Source organism: Chelonia mydas, chromosome 1, assembly GCF_015237465.2.
Source record: "Chelonia mydas isolate rCheMyd1 chromosome 1, rCheMyd1.pri.v2, whole genome shotgun sequence".
NCBI lineage: Eukaryota > Metazoa > Chordata > Testudines > Cheloniidae > Chelonia > Chelonia mydas.
In genome coordinates this window covers 155,591,456-155,611,918 of record NC_057849.1, presented here as the reverse complement: position 1 = coordinate 155,611,918, position 20,463 = coordinate 155,591,456, and the positions used below count along the sequence as shown (strand labels likewise).

Below are 20,463 nucleotides of genomic sequence, written 5' to 3'. Positions count from 1 at the left end.
AGGTTATGCACCAGTGGCTCTCGGGAGCATCCCACTAGGTCAGAAAATTGGTCTTTTAGTTTTGCTACAGTATCAGATTTGTAATACATGTATGGTCCAAAATGATATCCCAAAATAAACCAGTTATGCCCCATAAATATCATTGTTGACAAATGGGATGTGTTTTCAAAATAGATCAATCATGATATTTAACTTTGTCAAATCATAATTCCATATTCTTCAATGCAGAGCTGCAAAGCCATATCTCAAAATGTACCACTAACAACACTGGACTCAATGTGCAGTGCCAAACTGCAGTGCCAAACAATCTTATGTGTCCATAATTCTCTTTGAAGTCATGAATGCAAATGAATACAGGATTGGACCCACTGTAGCTTGGAATAAATAAAATAGACAAGTATAAAACTACTGGCAAAATAATTTATTGATCTTTGTGTTCATCGAAAAAAATTGCTATTTCATCAGTTATTTTCAGAAGCTTCTTATCATTTCACCACATGAAAACAATTCACTTCTTTCTGCAGGAGCAGGGCTATCCATTTCTCACTCTCCCACATCTGGGTAAACAATCTGCGGCTAAGTGGTCCTAAGTTTGTGGACAGTTCCAACTGAACGACTGCCGGCATGCATCTGATTTAGAACTGCTGATTGTTTCTTTGGTATCAGTACATGGTGATGCAGGATCTGGGGAAAACGTTTCTGTTGCAATTACTTATAATTTATATGATTGTAGTGCAAAAACAGTGTGTTTTTCAGACTTTAGTATCACATCATGTGTTTATAAAAACTAAATCAAGCCAGACACATTGGACTGATTTTGTTGTTTTTTTGACAGAAAAATGAACAGAAAGTAAGAAGGGAAAACAATAGATGGAGGACTATGAATAAAATGGAGTGTGACAGTCTTTGTACCCCACACAAGCTCTGAATGGGTGAATATGGGGCTGATAGGCCAATCAACCCATCTGGTTGCACCTGGAAGGCTGGCCAGGCCCAACTAAACTTGAGTCACAGCTGGGGAAGGAGCTCGGTAGTTAGTATAAAGAAAGGAAATCTGAAGCAGAAAGAAGGTACTATCAGGGTCAAAAATGGATAAAGGACACATGTAACAAAAAATTGAGAGAACTACAAATTTTTAATCATGGGAAACCAAATTAGAGCTTGACAATTAAACCCCCATTTGTGGAGTTGGAATTGTATGAAAAAACGAAGGAAAGAAAAAAAATCTTACATTATGATCAGTGACATTTCTGAATCTATTTATGAAAATGGGGCCAGCTTTACCAAGTCAATCCAGATTCTATGGATCAAAAGATGACAGCGCAAGTAGAGTGGGAACAGCTTTCTGTGTTCCTAGTCTTGGAATCCAGAAATCTACAAGGATATTGAATTATATGACCATTCTCATGGCTGAACTAATGGGGAAAATGTTGGCACTAACCTGGATAAGAGATATGCAATCAGCTGCAGCTGTCATTTTATCTGATTCCTTGTCAGGCATTATGACAATTGGAACAGGTATTTTGGAAAGCAGAAATGTCATAAGTGAAATAATGTTCCTAACTACAGAATTAAACCAAGAAGGTATCTGTGTAACAATAGCATGGATTCTTGTGTATATTGGAATATCTGGAAATGAGACAGATGACAAAGAAGCAAAACAAGCTCTAAAAATGAGAAGGTGGGTATCAAGAAACTCTTAAGCAGACAAGAATTTTAAAGTGTAGTCATGAAGGAGCTTGGAAAGGAATGGCAAGAACAATGGACTAAGAAAACAAAAGGATGAAGTTTTTATGATGTATGCTCAGAAACAGAAGATAATACTATACTCCACAGTCAGGGTACAAAAAAAGAAGTGGTCATTTTTAGTGTTAATATTTAATGCACAATGACCTACTAAGTTAATTGTGTTAAAGAGACATAAAGATGTGCTGTGTATTGCGTGCAAAACCAAAAAAACTGTTGATCATGTTCTATGGCATTGTGGGCAATATTCTATGGAAAGAAAGTTTCTTTACAAAAAATTTAGTTGACTTGAAATCAAAGATATTTCCCTAAAAGGACCAATGAGAACGTCAGGAAAATGAAACAGTGCTTTGCTGTGTTTCCTGAAGAATACTAGACTGAATGAAAGGATATTAACAACATGGCTAAAAATGAATGAAGAAAGTTATGGTCATAGCCTCATGTAACGAGGCTGCTCTGTTAAAAAAAACAAAGACAAGGAAAGGAGCTGCAGGGAGAAACTCTGCAATCACTCTCTGGAACTAGAGAGACCAGGAGGATGAAGAAGGAAGGCCAGGGGGACAGTTGGCCCTGAGATCCTCTCTGGAATAGGGAAGTCTGGCACAAAAGAGATGAAGCAACCCTGGGGATGGAGCAGGTTGTGTTGGTGAGGAGTCCTGATAAAAGGGCAGGATCAGGACTTCCAGGGAGAGAGCCCTGGGAGGTATTTAACTCAGGAACTATATAAGGGAAACGTAAGAGGTATGAAAGGTCAAACTCATGGAGGGCAGAAGCTGGGTTTAGTTATACTTTTGGTTTGGGATTTGTTGGGGGAATTCCAGGGGGAGAGTCCTGTGAGTTCTGGCCCTGAAAGAAGGGTGAACTTAGAGAGTTCTGTGGGAGAGGCGTGCTGACAGACTATGGTAGGCAGAAGTCCTAGAAGGCAGCAGCAAGGAGTCAGAAGGAGCAGACTTTGATTGCTGGTTATTGAGTCCCTGGACTGGAACCCAGTGCAGAGGGTGGGCTTGGGGCCTGTGAAGCCTTCCCACCCCAAGAAGGGGATAAGGACAGTTGAAAGCCCTGAGAGAAGGGATATAAGGACCACAGGGCTCAGAGTGGAGAGCTGAAGACCTTCTGTTGGACACTGGACTCTTATTTGTTCAGTTAGACTTTCTGTTACCCTGGATGGGACTAAAACATGACTCAGCTGGAGGGCCGACTCATGAGAAGAGGCCATCACTGCAGGACCCGTGACAGTCGGTAAGGGGTGCTACACAGGAGAGAACTGCCATGCCACACCCAGCCACGAGGGCATGCTCTAGCAGAGTTCACTCTTCCACGTGGTATACTTTACACCCTCTGACACTCAGTTTAGACTCTCCAAGACCTAGTTACCTCTGCTCCACCTGAGTATAAAGGAGTTTAAGTTGGTGATATTTACACACTGAGGAACTGATATTCACAGGTTGTAAATTACAGTAGACCTTATTCTAATTTACATTTTCTTCTGACTTCTTAATATGGACCAACTCAGATTCCCTTACACAAGAATGGAGTGGGTATAAGAAGATCTAGGGAGAGTCCGAGTACAAACTGCTCTAACTTACACATCCTCACAGGGGACGTCTGGATTTGACGTATACTTGAATTTTTATAAAGCATTTTATACATTTTATACAGCATTTTATATTCACACAACTGACTCTTTGATGAGGTTGGATAGGAAGACTTCAATGTGGATCAGAAAGTAGCTGAAGGGCTGTAAATAAAGGGTATTTATAAATGTCACTATACTGAGTTGGAGAAGCTGTCTAGTGGGGTTCCACAGGGATAGGTGTTACTGCAATTCTTATTTAAAAGCTATAGTAAACTGGAAGAGGGAATAAACAGCATGTTAACTAAATCGGCACAGTGAGAGAAGTACAATATGCCATCGAGGACAGAAATAACAGAAGGATAAGGAACATGATTCAACTTGACAAAATAAAAGCATTGCCAACAATGATCCCAAACAGAGATACTCAAGGGAAGGAGAACTCTGTAAAGCATTAATATCAACAGAGATTTAGTGGTTTTAGGATACAGCAAATTAGACATAATGTCACAGTGCAATTTCCTGAGAAGTGGCTGCCAGTAGTGCAGACGCAGAGTGTGTCCTTTCTATTAGACAGAAGGCACTCAGCCTGGAGATGAAGATTTTTGACTTTGGCCCCTCTACATCAGGATTCTCTTGCAGTTGGTTCCCCAGAAGAATCACAGGGAGGATAACAAAGAAAAGAGAACATGGAACTAGGCCTCTGCTAGACAATCCCGTTTTCCCTCCTACAGAGAACATTGGACAGGGGGACCATCAGGTGAAATAACTATGCTGACTCTCTGTTCCCCTCTCAAGGACTCGGTATCCCAAGCAGTCCCTCCAAAGTTTTCCCTAGACTGAGGCCCCACCCTACCCCATCCTCTGTGCCTTCCAGGAATCTGTGTATTTTTGTGCCCCTCAGCAGGCCCTTGTGCCCCTTCCCCCTTTCCATTTTGTCCAAGGTGGATGATTTGCTGGGGGGAAAAAGACTGGGATCAGACCTCAAAGATGTCTTCTCCTTCTCCTTTCCCTCCACCATATGTCCCCATCCATGGACTGAATGCTCCCTGGAGAGTTTCTCTTTAAGACTGGGATTATTTAATGTCACACATGGACTAGATTTTCAAAATTACCCTCATGGAAAAGAGCAGTAGAGACTAAACATTCTGATTTGCTCACCTTACAAGAGATGGGTAGAAGTGAAAAAGCATTACCAGTGCATCCTTTTATCTCTAAGATGGTTGAGACCAGCTTTGCATCCCCAGTTGAAATGGCCTACTGCCCAGGTGACCTACTGGTTGGATTTAGGCATTCAGGAGGTGTGGCTTTTACATGCTAAGATTAACTCACCAGTTGCCTCCCATTCAAAGCAATATGGCCTATCTTTGGTCTCCAATATGTCTCTATAGGATGCCTTAAACAGAAGGTGGAGCTGGCCATTCTGAGAACGTTCAGGCTAGGAGGCACAAATAGGCATGAACACCTATGCCTCATGTACGTCTAGGGTGGCTTCTCAGTGGCTTATTGAGATCCAGCCTGAGAAAGAAACCTACTTTAGGCTTCCCAGGCTTTTATGCCTTAATCTCTCCAAGCATCTCCTGGAAGTCAATAGACTGAACAACACGGCCCATTTCATCCACCTGGGAGCCAATAACCAGAGGCTTCTGTCATGGCATATAGAACTGTCTTTGAAGCTTAAATTCCTAGCTCTTGCCAATAACAAGCAATCTCACGGTATCAGAAGCTCCAGGGGCTCAAAAGCAGTTACTTAGAAAAAAAATTGGGGGGTTAAATATTTCACTTGCTGAAAAATGCAGTTTCGGTCACGTGGAAAGGATTTGTGAATTTGGCACAAATTCACCACATAATTTCATCCAAGAAAAGAAAATTGGGATTAAATTCACAAAACAGCCAGAGGAGGCGGTATTGCTGCTGCCCTTTATAACTTTTAGACCAGTGGTTAGGGTCCTCGCCTGGGACAGGGGTTCAAATTCCTGCTTCCAGGTGAATGCCCTACCTACCAAGTTGTTGGCTATACTGAGGTGAGTTTCTCTTAATCTCTCCTGTTGAAGCTTTTCCACTTTGTGTAAATAATTAACTATTCATTGGAGCAGGGACTTAAACTTTTGGGTTTCCCACAGCCTCGGGGAATGCATATAGAGTGGTATAGAGTCATTCTCAGGCACACACTTTCTCTCTAGGTCCAATGATTATTCAAGTAGTGAAACAGCTTTAACAGGAGAGATTGAGAGAGTGACCCCATCCCAGATGAGCCAATAGTCCAGAGCAGGGATTTGAACCCAAGTCTCTCCCTGCAAAGTGAGTGCCCTAATTACTGGTCTAAGAGTTATGAGGGAGCGCAGGGGCACAGCACCTTCTCCTCCAACCATTCTGTAAAAAGAGCCCTTTAAAAATGCCTGGCAAAAAAACATTTCAGCTGAAATGACATGTTTTGTTTGACCTGAAATGGATTATTTCAAATTGCTGAAAATTTTGGATTTGTTTAGATTCAAATTGATTTCCTCCCTCCCCCCATTTTTTTTCAGAACTGCCAGCGAACTGTAAAATCAGTTATTCACCCAGATCTGCTAAAAGGAAGGTGTCTAAACTGTAGAAGATGCCATGTGGAAAAGGCATGAACATCAACCTAATGTGTGTTATTCTCTCTCCTTAGATACAACAGATGTTACCGTTGTGTTGTTATTCCAAGAAGGATGATCTGCTGACTGGTCTGGATTTCTGGGCTTTAGTCTAGTAACAGCCTTGCAAAAACAAAACATATGACACTAAACTGGAGTCTTGTTCTTCTTTCTCTTTTACGTAATCACTGCTGCTGAGGTATCAGTATCAAGGCAGTGAGTCTCTTGTTACTTATTTGCAGATATTTCCCTCCTGACTCTCTCTTCTTCTCTTTCCCCTCCAAAATTAAACATTCTCCAATAGAAGGAGAATTGAATGTCTTAGGAAATAGGTAATGAAACAGTTTTCAACCCCTAGGTCACCAGTTCAAATTATGACCAGGTCAGGAGCCTGAAAGGTCTGATGATTTCATGGCTATTCAATCATTCATGGTGCGTAGAATGAATTGTTGTGGGTCCATTTTCTATTGGGCAGGTGTCTGCATCTCAAAAATCACTATAATTGGCACACTTCTTGGCAGTCTAAGCAAGGAGGCCAAGGACCAAACTAACACAGAAACACAGCTATCTGCTCAGTCTGCACTGTTATCCTTCCAGAACAAGATTAAAGCACATTGGTAAAGTGGCCTGGTGAATGAAGTAAAAACTAGAGCAGAAGAGAGTGAGGGTACAGCTGGATGGTTTTCATAAAATTCCTGTGGAAATTTCCTCCAATTCTGTGAAACCACATAAAGCAAATTTCAATGCCTGCAGTTCCTGAGTAGTTGATGTTTTATTTGAATGTGGAACTTGTTTAGAAGTTAAAGCCTCTTAAAAAATATATTTGTCCATCCAGCTGGTGTAGTGGATGCGACATCACAGGCTCAGGGTACTGGTTCCTCCTAGAGCCCGTGAACTGCAGCTACTACCACTAGCCACCGAGTCCCCTATTGTGGTTTATGGGATAAAGTTGCTTTTTTCTCCCTGTAGTTAAGTTTACGCATATCTTTCAGAACAGTATCCTCTTGCAGACCTATGAAATTATTTTTGGAATCTATTATGCCTCTGTTAAGGATGAGACTTTTCTTGACTTCGAGCTATTCTTTACGCTTTTCTTTTCTTTCTTAATTGCACTTGCTTCTTTCTATTTGTCCCATTCAAATTTCTCCTGAAACAAAGGGTCTGAATAAAATCAGAAAAGACATAATTTCCTGCTTGTGCCATTCTGGCTGTCAGGTTCAGTGAAGAACCAGGCCAGTACTCAGCAATGGCAAAACTGCACAAGTTTAATTACATTGGGGTGCAATTCAAGTCCCTACATTTGCAGCCAGAGGAACCTCCACATGCAGATCTCTCCTCTCCCCTCTTGAAGGTGGAGTAAGCACTCTCCCTTCCACCATCCCCTGTACCCCACACAGGGTGCTCTGGGGGGACTTGAGGACTGAGGTTGAGGACCTTTATTAGGGATTCTGGGGCACCTGTGGCTAGAAGGAGGCCCCACTAGTGCAGCTTCATTAGAGTCATGTTGCCAGAGTGATAGAGATCAAAGCTGGTGTTGATGCTTGGGAAGCTGAAGGGTTTCTGGGTAGGTTTCAAAACCTGTTCTGTAAGAAGCAAGCCTTGCCCCTCTAATGGGGCAATGTTGGAGAAATTTCAGTAGGGGTTCCTTGTGGAAATTTCCTTCCCTTCAGTCTCCTCCCCCAGATTTTACCATGGAGAGGGTGATCTAGCTCATTCCCAGATATCACCATTTGAAACTCACAAAATAAAGATAACCTTAAAAAACTCAAAGGTAATTGTGCATGGAGGGAAGCAAGGACAAGACTAGAGGGACCAACTCTGAGCACTCACTACATTTGATACCCTTGAATATCAGCACAACATACTGATTATGGTTGTGGGGTTTATTATATCATGAACCCACCTATCTAAGGTACTCTGTGACCTATTTTTTCAACCTACCTAATTAAGAAGGGAAAATATGATGCATTTGTTGTTCTAGTAGCTAATACTTTGAAAGTTTGCTTTGCCACAGAATATTTTAGTACATACATACCACCGTAAACAATGGTATCATCCCCAAAAGGTAGCATTGGCCTTTAATATCTGCCACATCACATTTTGTAGTTAAAAAATGGTGGCTGGTAATGTCCTGTGGATGCGGCAATAAGTGCAATTTACTTGATCCATCTGTGGAGCAAAGTTGTGAGAAGTGAAGGGCAAAAAAGTAAAAATCAAAAAATTAACCATCTAGATGTGCACATTCCTTACTAAGTGATCTTGTGCCTTTCCTCCCCCTTTGATATGTTTCTTGACCCTTATGCCAAACCTAGGCTGTATACTCTTCAGGGCAGGGACTGTGACTTTTTCTTCTTTTTGTGAAGTGCCTCGGCAGATCTCTAAGTCCTCAGTAATAATAATGGAGAAGGACTTCAGGGGGACTGTTTGTATAATGGTTGTAGAAGCAGGGGCCTGATTTGCAAACTAATATCACCTAGTTCTTATACAGCACTTTACCAAAGAGGTCAGTATCATTATCTCCATTTTACAGCTAGGAAAATTAAGGCACAAATAAGTGAAATCACTTGCCCAAAGGCACTGAGGAAGCCAGTGGCAAAGCCAGAATTAGAACCCAAATGTCTAGGTCCCAGTGGCTCTATCCACTAGACCAATGTCTCAGTACAGGGGACTGGGGTGGTATGTTACTTTTCCTTTGCCTCATACAATCAGGCCTTTCTTTTATTCATAACCACACACACTTCAGTTTGGGCAGTGTTAGGGTCATGCTCTCTTCTTGTGCTGCAATGCAAAGGAAAGGATCTTCCTCTGAAGTGCCTAGCAGAAAACAGTAATCTCATCCTGGCAAGAGAGAAAAAAATGGATACTCCAAACTTCAGGTTCATTCATGTGATAAACTACACACTCAAAACAGTAAAATAAAACATTTCCCCCTTCAGTTGGGGATGGAGAAAAAGAGAAAGGTAATATTATAGGGACCCTAATTTGCACCTTTGAGGATTTTTAATCTCCACTGACTAGTACCTTGCTCTGTGGTTAGGTTCACACGAATCGGGTATTTAAAAAAAAATATATTGTTGGCTGTGTTCAGTCATGCACGCACACCAAACACCTGCATCAAGAAAGGGGGTCACATCTTGTTTAATTTTCAAAAATTGCAGTATTAAGGCTTCGTTGTTTGCTTTATAGATAGTTAGGAAGTAGAAAGACTCCAGTCCACTCAATCTGTAACTTATTTTTATGGTATTAGTATTATTTTTCATACCCCTCTTCTTGTAAATTAAACTATCTTAGTACTGGAAGTAGAGCATTTTTAAAGAAAAAAAATATCAGAAACCTCTAAATTATCTGAAATAGCTTTGCTGTATTATCATTTTGTGATTTTAAGTCTGGTGTCTTGTAACCTAGAAGGGTTAGAAACCAGTGCTGTATTTCTTTAGAGGGAAGATCCCCAGCGCTCTGTGGTATAAAGCCTTCTTTTCTAGCACTTGTGGGTCATAGGATATTAGACCTCTCAATGGGGCTGAATGATCTTTTCCAGAAGCAAACATCTGTGTTGCAGAACCCCTTTCAACAAGGGGTCCCTGGTCGTGCAGCTCTGATGGAATCATGCTATTGTGTACGTGTGTTTGAAGACAGAGTGAGTATGGAGGCCAGAGCAGCTGTGGAGGCAGAGGGATTCTGTGTGGATGACTGTAGCCTAAGAATCCTCATGGCTCAATGGTGGATTCCACAACCTATTTTGTGAAAGAATCGGGGTGGGTAAACCCCATCCCCTGTGACAATGACGGATTCTTCTCTATGTGAGGCAAATCCTCCCCCTGCATTCTCTCCTAGAAGTTTTAATACAGGAAGTGGTGGCAATAAGAACTCTATTTACTCCAATGGCAGCACTACCAGGTCCCTCAATTGTTCCCTAATAGTATATTTAAAACATTGAGTTCAATCCAGTTTTAGAAGCACGCAGTTGACCTTACTCTGTTGCCAATGAAGTTAAGTTTTACCATTGCCTTCAATGGAAGCAGAGATAGATCAATGGTACAACTCCCTTTGACTGCAATGGGAACAGAATTAAGCTAGTGCTGACATTTTTGAAAACCCTACCCTCAAAGCACAGGTTTTGTTGATGTAAAAGTATATTTTCTATGCCACTTCACCTTCTTTATAATATTTCAATAAGATACTTACTAAAAAACATAAAACATTATTTTAATCTTAGTCATACCAGCTAAAAATAGTCATGCTGTATATACAAAGCATACAGACTGAAACATACCCTTTTGTGAGCAAAATTCCCACCCCACTATAAATAATATCAAATTTGCCAAAAGATTCCAACATGAGACAATAACTCAAAAGAAACAAGTGTAAGTTTATTGGACTCCAACATTTCTTAGTCAAAATCTAAGTAAAGAAAACACACAGTAGAAAAAGTCATACAAAGCAGCAATGGATTTACATTACATTAAAGGAAGAGTTATTCTACACTATTAATTCTCAGTCCTAAAAAAGTAAAAACCTATTAATTAAAATCCAACACTGATGTAACTGAATCAATATACAATGGCTACATGATATACAGGATTATAAAAACAGCTTTTATTTGTCTTAATTCTATAACACTTTAAAATGACAAGTGATTTTATGTAACTTTAAATTGGAAAATACTACAGTTTGCATGTTTATGTTGGATTATTCCAACTTCCACAAAGCGTAGGAGACTTTTTCCGAACACTACAAATGATCCCATTTTTCTTGTTGTTTTTAAAAGGGACACTGTCAAGGTTAGACTCTGAAGTTTTGGTTTTGTAACTATTCATAAGTTTTCAAATATTATATTTTAAAGGGTGTTTTAAATTTAACACTCTGCTACAATGGTGGAAACCCAAACACAATATTTGTGCCAGAGTATGAGAAATAGAAAGGGAAACTGATTTGTCTGTTTTAACTGTCTCAGAATAGCAAAATGCAACAGATCCACAAAGCTCAGATCCATATTTCATACACATTGCCAAAGTTTGAGGGTATCCCTACCTGGGATTTTCATGCCCAAACATCTTAAATGTTAACAACTGGGGTTTAAAAATTATATTAGCTTTATTAGTATCAAGTATTGGTAACACAGGTAAGGACATTTTACACTATGTTTATCTTGATAGTACAGTTTTTGTCACAAGTCATTTTAAACAAACAAGAATCAGTAGGACTTCAAAACAAAACAAAAACCCAAATACTATCAGGCTGAGTTCAACACAAAATTTTTAACACTGATTCACTAATTACAACATAAAAAAAAATAATCTATCTTGCTTTGATTTTCATCTAGATCTTCTGGTAAGAAAATGTAAACAGACAGTATAGGCACATGCCAGATTTTATAGGCACATGCCAGATATTTGCACCATAACTGCTAGTGCTCAGGAGTTAGGGCCATATTCTACCCTTGTCCCACATGAGGAACTTCCACTGATGTCAATAGAAGTTTTAGGCAATATCTTAGGCCTTGTCTGCACTTACCGGGGGTTCGACGTGTAGCGACTGCTGCATCGGCGGTCGATTTAGTGTGTCTAGTGAAGACCTGATAAATCGACCGCCGATCACTCTCCCATCGACTCCTGTACTCCACCTGAACGAGAAGCGCAAGGGGAGTCAACGGGAGAGCATCTCCAGTTGACATTGCGTAGTGTGGACCCCGCGGTAAGTAGATCCAAGTACACTGACTTCAGCTATGTTATTCACATAGCTGAAGTTGTGTAACTTAGATTGATCGACCCCGTAGTGTAGACAAGGCCTTAGAGTACAATACAGATCTGGAAGAAACCTGCACTTCTGCACTTCCTACTTGGGCAAAAAGCCCTCATAGATGTCAATGGGAGCATTGCTTAAGGAGGGAATGCAGGAGCAGGTTCCCTACAGCTGTGTATTTTGGTTCACTGGAGGGTTGTAAGGCTATAGTTGTGTTCTGAAACGAGACTGACAACTCAACTGCCATCTCTGAAGTTTAACTGTCTATTGTTTACTTTTAAAAAAGTTACAAAATTAGAGCAGCAATACCATTTCATGTCCTTTTTCTATTTTGGTAAAATTGCAGAATTACACACTAACTATATATGTAGCCTTTATTCAGAAGAACATTCACTGATACAATTTTTGTTTCTACCATTTAAAAGTCCACAACATGTAATTATTTCCATTGCTTACTTTGAGTGGTTGATTATGGCCCCAATTCAGCACACCACTTAAGCATATGCTTAACGTTAATCATGTTTTAAGGCCCAATGACTGCAGTGAGACTTAAGCATGTGCTTAGCTGAATCAGTACCGACATGAACTAGCTTCAACTTCACAGGCCAATCCTGTTCCCACTAAAGTAAACAGGAATGGTCACTGACTTGAGTTGGAACAGGATGAGCCTCTGTCAAATTTTGTTGATGGAGGACAAAACAAACCAAGAAAGAATTAAATTCTAAAGTATATATTAAAACATCTGCATGTTTCTGTCATACCATATGAAAAAGAGCACAAAACCTCAAAGTTTAAGCGAAATCATACAAACTTTCTGCAATTGTTAAATAATCAGACAAAAAGCCAAGGCCTTTAGTATCCAATTCACACAGTTGCAAAACTAAACAAAATATGATGAAGACAGGTTTTTTGTATCAATAATTTGCCTATTATTCTTGTTATGGCCAAACTAGACATTCTTTAAAAGACCTTTATTGTAACTAACTTTCTTCCATAATTTAACTTTTCTAACATATATTAAAATTACATGGAGTAGAAGAATATTTATCCATATCCTCCAAAGTAAACACTTCTGTCTCAGGGCTTTTTAAGATACTGTATAAAAGCTAATAGAAAACCAGAATTGATGTATAAATATCTCATATTTAAAACTTTATTTAGAGATCCTGTATTCCTTTATTGGACAACAAACAGGAACTAATTTTAAAAACAAAACAAAACACAGAACATGCTCAAAATTAAAAACAAACTTTTTTAAAAATAATCTAACAAACTTAAAAAGGAAACTAGTTATATCCACTTTTTTTCTGATTTTTACAATATATATTACACTTGGGGAAAAAAAATCAAGACTTCTTCAAAATGTAGCACAAGGTTGTTAAATGTGTGCTATTTATAATCTTAGTATATACCAAAAATGCATCAAAGAAGTGCTTCAGTTGAAAATTATGGTTATTTGATAGCTGAACTGGTCATCATATTTTCTCTTAGAAGGGTATACTCATTCTTAGAAGGCTAGGTACAGACTGTCAACAAACTAAAAAGGAAATATCATGCTGTTTTGTACAGGAATCAATGGTGAAAACTTAGGCACCAATTTTAATACCTTGCTTTCACATTTTGTCCACATAGATTTCTTCTCCTAAAAGACATTTAATGTAAACACAAAACAATTATTTAGCTGTGCTAAATATATTTAACATGGCTTTATTTCATCTTGCTTTTGTTTAATAAACAAGGTTGAGTAATTATTATTTTACACTGAAATTATTTCTTTTCATTAAATGGTTTAGTTTTGTTAGTTGGAATTAAAAAAAGGAGTCACATCCGGAAGTGTCACCTATAAAAGTTTACATAGGAACCTTGTTTCATAGAATCATAGGGTTAGCAGGGACCTCAAGGGTCATCTAGTCTAACTGTAGTTTCGATTGCAGTTTTCATCTAAAAATATTTTCAGATTATTAGTGTAATCATATTTTCACATAATTCATCTGGAATAAGGAAAAACACCTATAGGTAGGTGTTAGTGTGTTTAGTAGCAGTTTTAGATTTTTTTTATCCACCATGTTGTAGCAAAAGACTTTGTAGCTAATTATTGCAGTTTGCTGGTAGCAGAAAGTCTGAGGGTCATATTGTGCCATCCTTTTAAGCTGAACTTCCCAATGAAAATAAAGTGCTGTTTTAAAACAAACAAAACAAATGATGGCAAATATGGACTTTGATTGAGCAAGGTATCTAAGTACATGCCTAACTAACCACCCACTGAAGTCAACAGACCTACCCAGCAGCTTAAAGTTAGGCACCCATGCTCAATCTTGCTGAATCAGGCCCATTGGTCCTGATTATCATTATTGTTGTCCACACCTTTACATTTTGGGACTCAGCCTACATTCCTTGTGACTTCTGTGGGAATTCTGGATGCTGAAGGAACACAGTATCAGAACCTTATAGGATTAAGGGCTTGATCCTGCTCCCACTGAAGTCTGCAACAAAACTCCTGTTGACTCTAGTGAAAGCAGGTCTGGGACCTAATTACACAGTACTGAATGCAATACTTTCTTTTCCCATCTGACGGTAGCCTGGATCCAAAATGGACTGTCAAGTATTTCATCCATTTACATTCTCACGGTTTATTCTAATCCATTCCACTCAATTAAATTTAAAAAACCAGCAGCAGAAAGATGGTTTTAACTCTGAGCTCCTAAACAAGAGAAGCACATTGTCAAAAGCAGGTGGAAAACTAATTCTGGACCCTTGCCTTAGCTTCTGGCAAATATAGCATACTAATGATTCCAACTATTCCAATTGTGACTATTTTTAACCATTATTACCATGATCTTAAACAAACCCAAATTAACACTTCTAACACAAAGTATCACAAACAACAGAAAGTGTCAGAAAAGAAACAAATATTCTATACACTGTATTTACAAAATCTGATGATTGTAGTGTGGTGCTTTTTCCTCTGCTTTGAACCGGATATGTATGTTTAATACAAAATTTAAATACATATTTTATTCATTTATACAGGTGTCTATATAAATATTTACATTTAATTTTTTTAAAAAAAACATATCTTTGTGCTAATGGCCATATTTACTGCCACACACAGGAGTTTATTTCACAACCCCTTCCCCCTACAAGCTTCTGCTATTCGAAGTAATATAGTCATACATTCTATTGTACTTAGAATTACACACAACAGTACAAACCAGAGGAAACAAAATTGTGAATTGTCTGACATCCATTCAATGTTAGTTCATATTTATAAACAGTACTGTTGTTTGCATTATAAGTGCTGCTTTATTACAATGCTTGTAGTTACTGAAATACGTACAGTAAATTAGCCTTTGGGGCGTTCTATAAAGCAGCATACATTTTTTTCCAGAGTCTTCCTTAGAAGCTTCTATTTAAATGGCTGAAAGCAGGCTTGCTGCTCCTTTATATATAAAATCCAAGTATTAATATTGCTGATCTTAGATTCTATTGTATTTTGCACAAGTTCCATATAAGAACAAAACAATTCCACATTACCATTAAAAAAAACAACAACATTAATTCCCAATAAGTGTCAGGATAACTCAAACTTGAGGTTTATTTGTTATTGCTAAAATATTACTAAAATCTAGATTACTAAAGAAAAATATTCCATCCACTTCTTTCTTAACTTCAAGTGCAGGGCTAATATTTATAGGGAGCTCAGGTGTTCATTATACTCAAAACAAGAAGCTGGTTACAGTATAACACCACTATAAACTCACAGTTAGAATCCACATTTTTGTTCCTTTTTTGTTTTTAATGTATATTTATATATATATATTGACACCACCGGATGAGGATCCATGCATACAATCAAGATGTGATCGGATTTCAATGTTAATGAAATTAAATTATACTGTTACTATAAGATCCCAGACAACAGTACTTTAAATTATACAAATTTCTATCTACTAACATCAAAGTTAGTTTACCTTAATCTTCAAATCCAAGCAGCATCATAAATCCATCTTTACTTTTTTGATGGTTCTTGTCCCCTTAGATTTCTAGTTTATATGGCATACTTCTGAAATATCCTGGAAACGGTCTCCATTTAACCAGCTTTTTAAACTACCTGTTGAAGATCTCTAACTAATTGTGTGTCTGTTCATGGCTCCAAAGACTAAATGCAGTCTTGAATGTCCTGTGACAAAGTTTACACATATATTGTCTTTTGAATGTGATTGCTGAAAGTGGTGGAGCATGATAAAAGAGCGTGTCCGATTCTTGTGGAACAAATAATTTCTCAGTAGTAGTTGGGCTCTCAGACAAACCTGTAGGACTATCAGGCTCTAAGGGCTGGATTTTGGGTAGAGGTGGGGGTGGAGGCAGAGGTGGTGGTGATGGGGAGTTAGCTGGTGGACATATCTCAGGATCTTTATTCACTGATTCCTCTGCAGCCTGTGACATATGAGACTGGAAGTGGCTCCACAGACGGAAGTTGGTCCGGAAGGCCTTGTTGCACACATGACAAATAAATGGTTTTACAGAGCACAAAAGCTCCTGGTGACGCTCCAACTGCTTGTGTACAGTAAAAATTTTTCCACATTTTTCACAGGGCCACAAGCCAGTGACTTTATTAGAAGCTACTTCCTTAGCTTCTCTGTTGGTTTCAGTGACCTCATCCTCTATATCGTCTGCAGGCTCTTCTTTTACGTGAATTTTAAACTGTTTGGAAACACTTAGATCTTCAGGGAGGCATGAAGAATCTTCAGAATCAAAATTAATTTGTTCTGAAGAATCACTGAATACTCCATCTTCCTTTGCAGTAACAAAATTGTTCATTTTATTAGATTCTGATTGAGAATGCAATCTTGAAGCATTAGTTATTTCACCATTGTGATCAAGAATAGGTAAAGAAAAATTCTCTGTTGGGGCCATGGTATTTTGATTGTGAACTTCAACTTGATGACGCCAAATACTAAAGGAGGATTTAAAAGTGCGCATACACTCAAGACAAGTGAGCTTCTTATATTCACACTTGCTTTCATGTTCATGCTTCAGCTCTGGAGAAGAAAATCTAAGGCTGCAATAAGGACAGACTGTTGCATTTCTACAAAGTCGCTCATGATTTCCCTGTTCAATAAGAGAGGAGAGCTTAGCATTACAAAGACGACACTGATAGACCTCTTTGTTTTCAACTGGACTTGCAATATGAATGTGCTCTTTTTGCTTAGAAGCCTTATTTCCTCCAATTGGTTTTTCCCCTGGATGCATTTTTATGTGCTGTTTAAATTGAGAGAGAAAACGATAAGCTTTCCCACAGTAGGTACAAATGTAGGCTCCTTTGGATCTTGATCTTAAGTTCCTTTTGATGACTTGCTGTGCTTGTGAACTGGACTGTCCCTGAAAACCTTGTTTGCCACGTCGTAGTTTAACAATCAGTGCTTTTTTAATCTCTCTCTCTCTCACAATATCAATTAATTTTCTTTGGAATTTTTCATCCAAGACAGCATGTGAACTGGAAGCAGGTGAGGGATTTTTCACAATTCCATGCTGTGTCTGGCAATGAGTCCATACTTTGAAGTTTGTGTGAAATCTCTTGTGGCATATATCACAAGCATATGGTTTCTCTGGATTATGATACATATTAACATGACGGTGAAGGCCTGCTGTAGATCTGAAAATCTTAAGGCAGTGCTTGCATTTAAACTTTTTGTTTGGTCTCACTTCTTCCAATTCACTGTATTCATCTTTACTGACATCAGAATCTGGAAAGTCAGCATCAAGACGCGTAGGACTTGAACTTTCCTCAAAATTATCCTCTGACCCAGGAGAACCATGCTCATTCACTTTCAATTTTTTAAATGGTAGCCTTCTATCTGCTTGAAACCTCCTTTTTGCTGGAAGTCTATTCATATCCCTATTATCATCCTCAGTTTTAAAAGGAAAGTCTTTACTGGCAGATGTTGAAGCATCTCCTACTGTAACTCTTATTATTTCAGAAGGCTCTGAAAGCGGGCTGCTAGGTTCAGTTTTTATTCGTACATCAGTTAGAGGAGAAGCTACCTCCCTATCAGTTGACTGAGAGGCACTAAAGGACCTAAGGCGGTGTGGGTGCATTACCTGTGTCTTGTCATCTAGGACAGCCTTTTCTGAAGACTCTTTCAAGGATGACTTTTGAGATATAACATTAAACGTTTTTCCCTGTGAGTCACTAGTCACCAATGATGATCCACGTGAAGCTTTTAAATCAATAGAAGATGAATAAATAGGAACCTGACTATCCATGGACAATGACCTTCGAAGGAGACTTTTTACAAGTGGGCCACTCCGGTCAATACTTTGGTTTTCAGGACCTGATCCACTAGATGGAACCACTAGTCCTAATTTTGAGTAGTATAGCAAATTCCTATCTTCTCCTTGACCATTTCCTTTTCCTGTCTCTTGCAACAAAAATGTAGATTCTGATGAAGCATGCAGAGATAAGATTGGAGGACGTGGTCTTTTTAATGACATCTCTACAGCTTTTCCTCTTAGAAGCTGACCACTCACTCCTGGCTCATCACATGAAGTTTCTTTCTCAGATAAAGGCTTTTGTGGCAATACTGTATTCCTCTTTACCAAGCCACTACTACTTTGGTCATCCACAGTTCCAGAAGGTTCATGAAGTTTGGTGTAGCTCACAGGACTGTCTTTTAGCCACCTCCTGTCACTTAATGATAAACTGTGAAGTGGTTCAATTGGTTTTGTTACTTGTGGTCTATTGTTTGTTTTGATGGCAATGGAGTGTGAGGGCTTAGAGCTATGGCTTAAATCATGTGTTTGACTGACATTTTTAACTTGTGCTTCATTTCTGCTCTGACAAACAATGACACTTCTCTTCTGAGAACTGCTTTCATCTTCTTCTTGAAACAATATTTTTTTAATGGGACATGCTGGAAAAGGAGCTTGAGGACTCTTAGAAACAATGTTAGTAAGAAAGGAAATGCCAAGGCTGTAGCCCAATTCTTGAACAGCTGCGAGACTGCTTTTCTCAACAAACAAAGACGAAGAGTAAATGTAGTTTAATACATTATCAAAAGCATCTGGTTCACAGAAGTCAAGCTGAAACACTGATTGGGACTCATTCTCTTTATTTGTGAAGAGAGTCTGGAAGTATTCACTGCTGGCAGCCAGAACATTTTTATGAGCTCTAAATTTTTGGTCTCCCACTATTAGAAGAACATCGCATAGCTGTCCTTTTAGACGTTCCTCATTCAAAGCACTTAAGAGAGAAATGGCATGTGCTGGGTTTATGTAATGCAAGAGCCCCTCCATGATTTGGATTTATCTGAAAAACGAAAATAAAGATAGTTATGGTCTGTTTTACACACACTTTTTAAATATAACATGAACCTATATAACGGCTTAGTTTCTGATTATAGCCCACATAGCTATTTTTTCATTAACATTAAAGAATTTTAAGTTTTGGGGCTATGCATGTGAATTAAAAGAACAAAAGCAATCTGAATTCATAACTCTAATAGATACACAGGCATGAAAAAAAAGCAATTTGTGATTCTGCTTTTCCAATGCACCTTAAATAACCACTCTCCATTAAGATTATATCTGACCAATAAGGGCAACTATGTTCTTTTCCTGTAGCTAGCATATGCCTACTCCTCTTTACACAGTAATACTCAATAAGTTGACTGAGCGTGAAGGAAGTTTTTTTTCCTACCAATACTTCTGCAAAGACATATTAAAAAAATATTGCTAAAATTCTGAGTCTGAGACTTACAATATGGGTTAATTTTTAAATGTAACTCATTTTTGAGGCTAAACAACCTTGACAGTACCCTTTTAATTGAACAGGCTAAAGTTTTTTGTTGCTTTTTTAAAAATGATGGGGAAAAACTATCCTGCTTAATTGTCTCTGATGAAGACTGGTGTAATTAACTCTCATATTTGCTTACATTTAAGGGCAAGGCAAAAAGTATATATTAACAACTTTGGAAGTGTATTACTAAAAAAAATTACTTGTAATTGAGAGGCCACGTATCCTGTCTTTCTGGGAATTTCAGTTTTACAATGGAGTCCAAGTGTTTTTCTGTCATGACTTCAATATATAGTGTACCAACCAACTACACTCCCTGGTTTGACCCCCAGCAACAGATGAACTTGGTGCCCTGGTGCCTTTGAGCAGGGTCCTAGAATGGCTCTTCCTCGCTGTATTGTTGCATGCCATGAAGTTGTATTGCTCAAATCCTCAGGTGACACATGTATGGATAGCATTAGCCTTTTTGAGACAGCATCACTCTGGAAGTTCATGTTGAGTTGCTTGCCCCCTATAGCCCCTAGATCCTTTTGAGGGTCACTGGTTTCTGGGATACAATACCTCCTTCTATAGTATGACCTGTGTGGCACTCTGTTCCTCAGAGCAGCACCCTGGAACCTTAGTGATTGGCTGAACAAGAAGTAGGACTGAGTGGACTTGTAGGCTCTAAACTTTAACATTGTTTTGTTTTTGAGTGCAGCTATGTAAAGAAATTATTCTACATTTGTAAGTTGCACTTTCATAATAAAGAGATTGCCCTACTGTACTTGTATGAGGTGAATTAAAAATACTATTTCTTTTTTTTTTAATCTTGTAATCAGCGCTGGAGTTGTAAACAAGGGATTTACAATTCTGTAAGAGAAGCGCCACACAATGCAGGGTTGCTCAACCCTGTGACTCAGCAAAACCCACCAGGACATGTCTGGGCTACTGTTTTCCAAGCACATGGACTGAGGGTATATAATAGGGGACAGTGGCGCCATGCT

At 38.7% G+C, this 20,463-nt stretch overlaps 1 protein-coding gene across 9 annotated transcripts in view; it reads right to left on the bottom strand.

The window, feature by feature from the left end:
* Window positions 1–376: 376 nt before the first annotated feature.
* ZBTB21 (zinc finger and BTB domain containing 21) overlaps window positions 377–20,463 on the bottom strand; it is a 45,125-nt gene continuing 25,038 nt past the window's right edge. For 5 of the 9 annotated variants that reach the window (XM_027826838.3, XM_037903547.2, XM_037903531.2 and 2 more), the window contains one exon: window positions 10,290–18,991. In XM_027826838.3, coding sequence (XP_027682639.2) covers window positions 15,811–18,978 — 3,168 coding nt within the window. In that variant the 5' untranslated portion in view covers window positions 18,979–18,991 and the 3' untranslated portion in view covers window positions 10,290–15,810. Of the gene's footprint in view, window positions 685–3,428; window positions 3,485–10,289; window positions 18,992–20,463 lie in introns of those variants that run through there. The other 4 variants (XR_006287937.1, XR_006287938.1, XR_006287936.1 and 1 more) reach the window with 2 other exon arrangements.